The sequence below is a fragment of the Panthera onca genome, chromosome C1 (genome assembly GCF_046562875.1).
Source record: "Panthera onca isolate mPanOnc1 chromosome C1, mPanOnc1 haplotype 2, whole genome shotgun sequence".
NCBI lineage: Eukaryota > Metazoa > Chordata > Mammalia > Carnivora > Felidae > Panthera > Panthera onca.
In genome coordinates, this window is record NC_138346.1 from 10,146,489 (window position 1) to 10,158,187 (window position 11,699).

At 46.9% G+C, this 11,699-nt stretch overlaps 1 protein-coding gene across 1 annotated transcript in view; it reads left to right on the forward strand.

Annotated features, from left to right (window-relative positions):
* Nucleotides 1-5,774, forward strand: part of DNER (delta/notch like EGF repeat containing) — a 317,354-nt gene extending 311,580 nt beyond the window's left edge. The window contains exon 13 of the mRNA XM_078450803.2: nt 4,786-5,774. Coding sequence (XP_078306929.2) covers nt 4,786-4,897 — 112 coding nt within the window. The 3' untranslated portion in view covers nt 4,898-5,774. The remainder of the gene's footprint in view (nt 1-4,785) is intronic.
* The last annotated feature ends 5,925 nt before the right edge of the window (nt 5,775-11,699 follow it).

Below are 11,699 nucleotides of genomic sequence, written 5' to 3' on the forward strand. Positions count from 1 at the left end.
TTGGTGCGGGATGTCTTGACCTGCCCGAGAGGTGACGTCATTCCAGGGCAGCAGCCTCCCAGGCGTGCCGGAGGTTCTCCGAAGTCACCGGGTGAGAGGTGAAAGCTGTAAAAAGTGGAGGCGAGGAGGCAAGCTCCTCTGTTGCTCAAGAGTCTTCTCCCTCTGTTCCCGGAGGTGCTGAGTTCACCGGGAAGGAGCGGCATCGGCGGCGCGACACCGGGGTGTGTTGGGAGACCCAAGAAATCAGGTTCCCTCCACCCCCGGAGGGATCTCTGGCCAAGATCCTTTTGTGTTCAAGAGGAGTAGTTTATTTCAGCCCCAGCATAGTTAAGGATAGATTCTTCTGAGCTTCCTGCTTAGATAGCCCGCTAGGAAGATATTTAGCTGGATAGTCTTGGAAGGAAAGAATTAACTTAAAAGCATTTACAGACCCGGTTCTTATTTGGTGCTGATTTGTATCAAAAATATTTACTGCAGAATTCCTAACCAGTAAGCTCCTCCATGCACCGGTGACTACCGATAAAGCCACTGAAATTAACACAATACCTTCCCCGATATCTGGAACGTTCCCTCATAAACGTTTACTCAGCTACGACCTGTGGTTTCTACAGCCTGGCTGTCTAGAGGTCCTGGCTGGGTCTCTGGCTGGTTGGCCCCTTTTCACTCCTTTTTCCTGGAAACCCTAGAAAAGCATTGAAAAAAAATTAACCCTTTTCGCTATTACCTCCTCCCTAGTTTTCAGCAGTGACCTGTAACTTGCTCCCACTTCCCAGCCTGTCTCCCAGCTGCTGGCCCGGAGGTGACATGGGATCTGAATGCCATCAGCTGAGCAGCCACGCGGGACGAATACTGAGTGGGTCACCTGTGGCATTCACGAGTGACCGAGGCAGCGTCTGGTGATTCCGATGTCAGCTCTCAGTTGATGCCGGTGCTGGGCTGTGAGGAGCCCCTTTCTCTCTCTGATTAAGAGTCGTGTGTTCTGTGGCTGCTTTGCTGACCCCTTGGGCCGGAGAGAGTTTGCAGCTGACCAGTGGGAGCGCACGGGCATTCCGGGCTCTGGAGCGAGGTCACATCTTGGCTGCAGATTGCTCCCTGCTGCCCCAGCGCTAAGCACCTGGTCGCACAAAACAGAACCAGGGAAGCTGAGAGAGGACCCGGTCACGTTTGCTCAAAGAGCATCTCTGGCTTTGGGCCTTTCTCAAGGTCAGATCCGCCTGCTTTCCCTGTGGTGGTGTTTTAGCTCTTGACTTCCAGGGGCACATGAACTGGAAGAGAGCACGGTCTCGATCTGCCTGAGAATTGGCTGCAGTATGTTTTAGTGAAATAACGTGGGCAAGACTTGTCACCAGATAATCTTTGGGATGTCAGTGACATTAATGCTATCGTGGCCACAACTTCCATCATGCCTTCTAGTTTTTGTTGACATGGCCAGACACACTGCTGAATCCTTTGGAGAGAGGGACCATGAGTGATTCTTAGGGTCTTCAGCAAGGGTCTGCAAAATATTTCAGCTGGTTCAGACCGTGTATTCTCTGGGTGCCTGTGACTGTTCAGCTCTGCCTTTATAGTGTGAAAGTAGCAGAGACACATTATGAATGGGTGCAACTGTGTTCCAATCAAACTTTATTTAAAAACAGGCGACAGGCTGTAATTGGTTTGCAGGCTATCGATTGTTAACCCCTGGTCTACATTATAATTTTCTTTATTTTCCAAAAAGATTTTTTTTTACATTTAAAATGTACCTTTATGATAAGAAAAAAAAACCCAGCATGTTATTTGAAGGAATAGTCACATAAATATTCCTGCCATAACACAGGCAAGCTCTTATATTGGTTTAGTACCTGAGAGTTTTTGTTTCTTCTTAAGGTTTATTTATTTATCTTGGGAGAGAGAGGGATCAGTCGAGCATGCGAGCCAGGGAGGGACAGAGAGAGAGAGGGAGAGAGAGAATCTCAAGCAGGCTCCACGCTGTCGGCTCACCCGATGTGGGGATCCATCTCATGAACCGTGAGATCAGGACTTGACCGAAATCAAGAGTGGGACCCTTAACCAGCTGAGTCACCCAGCGTCTGAGAGTTTAAATGGACTTCTATAGGTGTCAGCTTCTTTCTTAACACCCACCCAGTTCTGGGAGACCAGGAAACTATAAAAAGCTATTGGTATTATAAATGTGAGTATGAATGCACAGTCCCGTTTTACTCGATGTAAGCTTGCCACGGTGATGGGTGGAGGAGATTCAAGGGAAGTCTTGGTTCACTCTATTGTGTTTTAAAAACCACGTTAGCTTCTGTGTGGTAGCTACCTCACTTTGTGTGGAGACCCCTGTACGTCCCTGGAGGAAGTGGAATGGACTTCTCGGGAGCGAGTTAAGGGATTCCAGCTCTGAGACAGTGCCAAGTTCCCTTTGTAACCAGCGTTATACTTCATTCCCATACTGGTGTGGAGCCGATCTCAGTAGCACCGGGCACAAAGCCAGTTACCTGTCTAGATATGAAGTGAGGCTCCTTGTTCTTGTCCACGTCGACCGTGTGGCCACTCCTGGCTGGGTTCAGCCCTTGCCTCGTTTTTCTCAGCGGACCCCAAACACCCCTCCTCAAACCTGCCCTGTCGATATTCAGCCCCATGACCGCAGTTTAAGGTCACAGCCCTTTGAATTATAGCTTACTGGTAGATTGCATAACACGGAGGCATTTAACTTTCTGGATTTTGAAGAAACAGGTTCTTCTTCAAACTATGAAATCACATAAAAAATGAAATGGGTATCTTGGGGCGGCTGGTGGCTCAGTCGGCTAAGCGTCTGACTTCAGTTCGGGTCATGATCTCACGCTTCGTGAGTTCAAGCCCTGGCTTGGGCTCTGTGCTGATGGCTCAGAGCCTGGAGCCTGCTTCGGATTCTGTGTCTCTGCTTCTCTCTGCCCGTCTTCCATTCACTCTCTGTCTCTCTCTCAAAAATAAATAAACATTAAAATTTTTTTTTAAATAAATAAAATGGGTATCTTAAACACATATTCAACCTATTAAGTCACTTGGATTTTTCCTCTTGGTCAGCCGACTGATTAATAGGCTGTGTGTGATTTGCTGGCCCTCCCATCAAATCAGGAAACTGCCCCATGGTTACTATGGAAAGAGGGCTTTTCACAGGGATTGTCCTGTTTTGTTTAAAATAAACCAGTGGTATATTGTTACCAATGGGTCTAGCTATTTTATGAGACCTAGATTGCCAAAATATTTGCGCCCTAAAGTAGCTTCTGAAATTTGCAGCGTTGGGAGAAAGTATCCGGATCTAGTTGGCTTCTACACTCTTGTTCCTTCCCATGGTCTCAGATATACACAGGCCTCGTGCAATTTAGATAAACAGACTCCAGGCTGGACTCCAACCCAGGTTTATGGATGTACAATCCCAGGCCTCAGTGAGCCTTCACGTTTTAGCTGTGATTTTATTGAAAGCTTTTTAATCTTTCGGTAATACCCTTGGATTTCTTGGTGGCAGAACGCATGAACTCATTAGTCTGTATTTTGCCCGGTGCCCATCTGGCACGGTTTATGCCTTTGTGCCCCTGAAGACCGGTAAATCTTGAGTGAATCGGCACAAAAGATTGATGAATGTTTAAGAACCAAAGGTCATATGGAGAATGCGATGTTTTCTCATCTCCCACTCTCTTCTACTCCTCACTGTATGTGAGAGGGCAGACCTCCCAAGAAAGCAAAGGAAAAACTAGGGATGGGGGTGGGGGTGGGGGTGGGTAGGGGGGAGGCTGTGGTAAATGAGCCCCTCGAAGTGTTTGGGGCCCATCCGACCCACCATTTTAAAATTTCAGATTCTTTACGTATTTCCTTTGTGAATCCGTTGGACTTGAAACAGTTAAAAAGAGTTGTCTCTACTAATGAGGAGGGGAGGTGGGCAAGTGTGGAAGATTGTTTAAGTCATACTGCACTCCAGGGACTTAGGGAAGGTGAGGTCTTCGGTGCGAAGAGACCACCCAGAAGTTGAATTGGCTTTATTTTCATAATCTCCATCTTAAGACTGGTTTGGCAGGAAGTCCTGAAATTGGATTTTGACACCCCTTGGCTTCTAAGCATCAGTCCTGCTGTTGCGGGGATTTTGATATGTACAGATCTTTTGGGACAATGGCTTGTGCTCAGAGAAAAGAAGGCAATGGCTTGTGTGTATGTGGGGGGTGGGGAGGAACAGGTGGGCGGGGTTGGATGGTGGGTAGCAGGGTGTGGACAAACATCTCCTTATTTGAAGTCCTTTCCCCCATATCCCCTTCTCCTTACGGTGGGACCTCCGATGACCTCTGAGCCTTTACAGCTCTCCTGGAAGTCCCACGGGAGAGGCTGTCTGTCCATAGTCCAGGGAGCACCGCCCGCCATTCTGTATTCCAGACACTAGAATGGATGTGAAATAAACTTGCCTCTCCAGATAGTTAAGGGTCTCAGAAGAAAAAGACAAATAGATACACGTTTTCTTGAAGCTTATTGTAGAGTTGTCATGCCTGGCTGCTTTGCCAGGATTTAACCTCGAAGCTTCAACATTAATTTGGGCTCCACGGTTCATGAAATCCATTTTTTTACCTCCTGCCCTGGAGACTAATATCTCCGCTCGTTCAGTGTTATATCCAGGTCTCTTAAATTTCTGTGCTTGCTAGGGAATGTATTTCTCAGGGTATGTTTATCATTCCATCTGATTCTTGAATCTAAATTATTCTCACCACTTGCCTTCAGTAAGGCTTGACATCCAGTGTTCATCTAACCAGAGTCCTCTCTCTCTCTGTGTGGTTTCAGGTTTGGAAAGAAATCCCGGCCTGCGATGTATGATGTGACCCCCATCGCCTATGAGGATTACAGCCCCGATGACAAGCCCCTGGTCACACTGATTAAAACAAAAGATTTGTAATCTCTTTTGGGGGGGGGAATTATTTTTCAAAAAAGATGGGCTACCACCCTCATTTAAATATTTTTAAGAAAATAAAAAGCTTAAATTTGAAATGGTAGCTGCTCAAGAGTTTTCGGTAGACTATCGAAGAACTAATTTTCTGCAGCTTTTAGTTTGGAAAAAATATTTTAAAAACGAAATTTGTGAAACCCATAGACTACGTTTTAATGTACTTTCCGCTCTTTAAACCGTATGCTTCGACTAGTGCGTGCTTCTTCCACGGTGGACACCGTCATGAAACCCAGATGGTGTTTCATGAAGTTTCTATGTGACTTGTGAGTGCCAGCTTTCTGAGTAGTTAGGAAACACATGTAGAGTATGACCCATATAACAGTATAGCCGTCACCTAAAAAGAAGTCTGAAATGTTTGTTTCGTGAAAAAGAAACTAGTTACATTTATTATTCCTAACCCGAATGAAATTAGCCTTTGCCTTATTCTGTGCATGGGTAAGTAAATTATTTCTGCACCGTTTTGTTGAACCTTGCAGAAATGTTCCTTTGAGTTTGTTTTTGTCATTTTCGTAACGGTGGCCAAGCTAGGCCTTGAAAACCATGCATAGGGAAAGGGCCTGGTGAGGCAAATTATGATCGCATCGAATCTATATTTTCTTTAAAAAGTCAAGGTTTTTATATTGTGAGTAAATTAAATTTACGTTGGAGTTGTTTGTTGCTAAGAGGTAGTCAATATAAGAGAGTACTAGTTCCTTCGTGGTGTGTATTTCTCATAATGCATCTTTATTTACATCCAGGACATGTTCGTGGCTGTATTGGATTGATATGTGCTTCTTCCGATTCTTGCTAATTTCAAAGAATATTGAATAAATGTTACCAAGTCCAGGATGCGCTTGTCCCTCGTTCTTTTAAAATTACAGAAAACATTTTGGGTTTGCTATTCATTGTCAATGTCATTGTTTTTCACATCTTAAATATTTCAAGGAGTACATTTCTGTGCCTTCTAGGAGCCCTCCTGACCTCCTGATTGCCAGTGACCCATCCCTCCATTCCTTTAAACGTGAAAGGTGGGGGGGAGAGATAAGAATTCTCATTTCCGCATTTACACCAGAACTTGCCCGTGACATGCAGCACACATGGCTGCTGAGGTGCATTGGAACGTGCATTGGAAATGCTTGTAGGCATGATGTTCAGGGGACCTGCGGCCCCAAGAAATGTCTCCTAAGTGCTGGGTCCAGTGGAGGTCAAGTGAAATGGCCTTAGCAAACAGCAGTTTTGTCCTGAGGAACTTGAAGGCAGCTTAGAACGGCGCTACATTCAATTCTATTTTGCATCCAAATGCCGCGCCCAAGTCTCAGAGTCATTTTTTTTTTTTTTTAATTTGTTTTATTTTCACTTGGGAATGTTTGGTAAGGCCAGGGAAAAGTCCCTGAAACCAGGTGCGAGGGAGGATTTCAGGCAAAAAGTGTTTAAGATGCTTTCCTCTCCCTCTCTTCCCTCAAACATCTGTCCCTAATCCTACAGATGATATAGCAACACACCCACGCTCTGATTATTAAGTGGTAGCGTGCGTATGTTAATATTTTTAGTTCGTGTAAGTGTTTAGGAACGAACTTAGAATATGAACACGGGCGGTTGAGCATCCATGGGAACATCACAGACCTTGCTTATTTCCATCTCCTCGTGGGAAACTGTTGGTGGCGGGGCACACAGACCCTGCATGCACAGGAGGGGGCCTAGGGACTTGGGTGGGGGGGTGAATTCATCCCCCCTCCCCCCCCATCCCAGACTCATGCCCCCCGCCCCCCCCCCCCCCCGCCATGCCCCAGGGCCATGTCTGCCCCACTGGGTCTTCCTTTGGAAGCTGCCCCATCCCACCGTCTCAACCCGTCTCAAAGTCGCTCTATGTGATGTCCCTCAAAGGGCTTGTGGGAAATCTTTTGCCAATCGCCGTCTTTTTAAAGCAAATTAATGGAGCCTGCTAATTCAGATTACTGCCTTCAGACAGTCTGAGGGGCCAACTCCAAACACATTCAGTAATGAGACGTCCCACTGAGCATTTGTTGTGTGTCAGGCAGATGGTGACCCTGGCTATCAAGGTCATGGCTCCTTTTGAACCAGCAGTTCAAAGAAACAAATGGAGTCGCACCGCTAAGAGCTGGTGAAGGAAGGTAAACTGCCCTTGGGCGGCTGATTTGTAGCAGAGTGGATCCGAATCTTGCTGCGACCGTTTCCCTGCTAACGACTTGGGCAGAAACTCCAGACCTACGCGTCAAAACCTGGAGAATGGGGATAAACGATAGGACCTCCCGCAGGATCGTCGTGAGGATTAGGTGCCAGGATGTATTGAGATCCCTCTGCTCACCGGCAGCTCCCATTACGCATTCGGCGCGTTAGCCATTGCTGTCGTCCCTGTGCTTAGTTTAGGTACAGACCATTTCCAAGGTAGTCAATTAGCTTGCTTTGGATGGCTGTGCCTGTGATCTCGGAGTCAGTGCATCGTGGACGGTGGATGAGTTAGTGGTCCTCGTAAAGCCTGGGGCACTTGCTGCGAGTGTGTGAGACGCTCTTTGGTCAAGTCACTTCGCACTGTTGAATAAAGCGTTTGATGAGCGAAGAAAGTAAATACCTGCCAGGACTTGTTGAACTGGTGACAGTCTCATGACTCAAGTGGGGTTGGAATTAGCCCTTTTCTAACGTGGGTTTTCACAAGGCAACTGTACGTCACAACAGGGATCCTCGCCTTCAGAGGTGTTCCAGCTCATTTTGTAGTTTTTACGGAAGCTCTTGATTCTTGCAAGGAGATGGCACACACAGATCAATGATCTCCAAGTGATTTTAACAGTTGGGAGCTGGTTTTTTGACACGCGTACCAAGGTCTCTGCTCATCACAACCAGGCTTGCCCCTGCTGGCCTTGGATCACCGACCCTGACCCCCCTCAGTGGAATAGGGACCTACTTTTAATTTCTTGGGGAAACTCCATACTGTTTTCCATAGTAGAACCAGTGGAAATGTGCTAAGATGATCTGATTCAACAGAGTGCCGGCCATCTTGCCTCACCTGCACCCCTCCAGTGGTTTCTGGGGGAATGGAGGGACAGTAAGAGTTCCACGGAGGACAGTTTGAAAAACACTACCAGCGAATCTGTCCCCAAGACTCTCATTCCCCAGCGTGTCAATCCACCCATCTATGCAACAGGTGTTAATGGAGCACTCGGCAGGTGTGAGGCCGTTGCCGGGGAAGTCTCCTTGACATGTCACTTCCAAGCCAGGACCTGAAAGATGGGTGACAGAGGGGGAGGTGAGGGGAAGCTTCCAAGAATGAGAGTGGACACTTCTGAGGGACTCAGAGGAGTCAGGCCAGAGCAGCGCATACGAGGTCGAGATTCGCCTGTGCTGCTCTATGACCCAGCAATTTCGCTCCTAGGTAAACGTCCAAGGGCAACAAAAATGTGTTAAAAAAAAAGCCTTATACAACTTTCCATAATAGTCCCCAACATAGTAGAAAATGAATAAAAGGACAAAACGGAAAGAGGTACTGAAATGCAGCAATGGGTCTGAATCTTGCAGGTGTAGGTATTGAGCCAAAAAGTCAGACACAGCATGGGACATAATGCATGACTCCATCTATGTAAGATTCCAGATGGGGCACAACCAGCGTGTGGTGCTAGAAATCCAAACCTGTTATCTCTGAGTGCAGAGGGCAGGGGAAGGACTGGAAAGGTCCCAAAAGGACATTTCTGGAAGATGGAAACGGTCTGTATTTTGATTCCAGTGATAGTAACAAGAGAGTATACATTTATCTAAAGTATATGCTGAAGATCTGTGCATTTTACTGTATACGAAGTTTTAAAAATCAATAAAGTTTTAAAAACAATGCAATCGGGGTGCCTGGGCGGCTGGGCCCGTTGAGCATCTGACTTGAGCTCAGGTCACGCTCTCCCAGTTTGTGGGTTCGAGCTTCACATCGGGCTCGCTGCTGTCAGCGTGTAGCCTGATTCAGGTCTTCTCTCCCTCTCTCTCTGTCGCTCAAAAATAAACCTTTAAGAAAATGAAATAAAAGCAATAAGCTCATGCAAAAAACGTGCAAGAAGGAAAGCAGGTAGGTTGAAGACAGAGAAGTGGGCAGGCTTCTGGGGGCGGGGAGGGTCAGACTTCCAGTGTGGTAGGACAGGGAGAAGGTGAAGGTCGTGTGTTGGTGAGGGAGGGTGGTCACGCTGCAGGTGGTGCAAGGAGAAGTTAAATTCAATCAGTGCGTTATAAACCTCAGTTTCTGGATTGAATCAGCAACTCCGTGATTTGGCAAGGTAGGTTTTGCTGGGATGAATTTTCATGCTGGTTATTAAAATTTTCTAATCCACGGATTCAAATTGAACCCACAAACACATTCCCAGACTGTTAGGTGGCAGTAGGAAATGATAGACAACCAATTGTCATCTGTTGGCTTATTAGAAAATTTCCAGGGGCGCCCGGGTGGCTCAGTCGGTTGGGTGTCCGACTTCCTCTCGGGTCATGATCTCGTGGTCCATGAGTTCGAGCCCCGCGTCGGGCTCTGTGCTGACGGCTCAGAGCCTGGTGCCTGTTTCCGATTCTGTGTCTCCCTCTCTCTCTGCCCCTCCCCCGCTCGTGCTCTGTCTCTGTCTCTCAATAATAAACGTTAAAAAAATTTTTTTAAAGAAAAAAAAAAGAAAATTTCCAAATTGCTCAAGAGGATGTCCACAAAATTGAAATCCTTTTCTTATTAAACTAGTCCATGTGGAAGATATTCCGTGGACAAATTATTTTTTAATAAGGCAATTTCCTATTTTCCTGAGTCAAAATACCTCTTAACAATTTGAAATTCTTATAGTGTGGTTACCCTATACTGGAGTCAATCTTTCAGAAATGTGACTTCCATGGGGAGTTTCTGTTAAGCCATTACCACGTGATCTTTCAGGCAGCTCGATGCGTGTAACTCCCTTAGGGACATAAGGGTGTGATAAACATACAGAGTGGTCCTTAGGTCAAACTGAGTTTTAGGCAGACCTGCTTTAACACACACACACACACACACACACACACACGCACACACACGTGTATACGCACGCACACACATTCTACGGAGGAAATGATTCTGTGCAGCCCTCACTCTGCTCGTGAGCTGGTTGAGGTCCAGGAAAACTGGAGAATGACTTACCCAAGGTCAGTGGGACACCAGTGCTGTTAAGGAACAGAAAATGGGTTCATGGAGCGGGAAGGGATGAACACCAGAATTCCTGGCACGTTGCACACAATAAATAGTAACACGCTATTATGCCTAATGGGCTCTGGTCTGCACCGGCCATCTCGGGGTCAGCTGCGTGCACAGAAGACGAGGGGTGGGATATAGAGAAATCAGGAACTGTCTTGCGGAGAAGTTACTTCACGTAACTTTGCTTATTTACGACACGAACGTGTTAGCACAGCTCGATTTCCAGAAGACTCACAAGTGCTTCAGCTGTGAACTGGGGGGATTAAGTGTAGAAAGCTTTCAGTGCAGAATAATATTGATGTGGCAAGGCTTCTTTCCCTCAAATCAGGCAACTGGGGACATGACATACGGGCTTTGTTCTTCGTATGAATTTTAAGGTGTGTTACAAGTGGATTGGCCTTAATTTTCAAATCGTCTCCGATGCGGGTGATGAGAACTACTTACGAAACAGAATAAGAACTGCAGTTGAAACAGGTTTAAATGTGGGTCTGTCCAGTTTAGAGGTGGTGGGTTAAGCCGGAGGCCTAAGGTGACGGTTTCTGTACAAACAGGCCCAGTTGCTTTTCAAGTCCTCACATTGAGGGTTCAGCGGACTCAACCTCTCTTGAAAGGCTACCACTACTTAGATGCTCTCTATGAAGGGTCGGGTGGTCTCCACGCCATTTGTCACGGTCCTTCTAGGTGGAACTGCATCACTTCTCTTTGTTCCACATGCCTCTCCCACCCCATCTCATCTGGGCCGGTAGAAGAACATCGGTGAACCTTCCCAGACCCTAATGCGCCCATACCCTATTTCTTTATTTTCATTGTTCCAAATGAATGTGTTTGTATCAACTCAGAGCTTCCCAAACTTGCCCAGTGATGGAAATCAGAGGCATGTTTATGAAGATGATAGATTCCATGACCTTCTTCAGTAGAGTGGTTCAACAAACATGGATTCTGGGCTTGCTAAGGGCCATGTTCTAGTAACTTGGGATGAACGTACGAACTCAGGTTGATGGTCTTCAGGGAACGGCGGTTGTGGAGGAGGGTGTGTTGGAAGTTTTGGGTACGAGGTGGGCAGAGGGTACAGAATGTTGAAGAGTCAGACGTGGCTGTCCGTGTGCTCAAGGTTGGGCTTGCTGCATGGACAGGGCTCTATGGGTCAGCTCAGAGGAGGGAGGCTCTGTCTTGCAGGAGAGAGTAATAAAGCAAATGATCGCTGGTTATTTCTGCTCCAGCCCTGATTGTCCTTTTTATAAAGAATTTTTTTAATGTTTATTTATTTTTGAGAGATAGAGAGCAAGCGGGGAGGGCACAGAGAGAGGGAGACACAGAATCCGAAGCAGGCTCCGGGCTCTGAGCTGTCAGCACAGAGCCCAACACGGGGCTCGAACTCACAGACTGTGAGATCATGACCTGAGCTGAAGTCAGACGCTTAACCGAGCCACCCAGGCGCCCCCTGACTGTCCTTTTTAAACCTTCTGCATTAATTTGGCTACTGCCAACTGATGCAAGGGCACAAGAATTCATGCTGAGCAAATTGCCCTCAGGGGCTGGGGCCCTCGGTGTTTTTAAAAGCCCCCTCTCACTTGCAGTGAA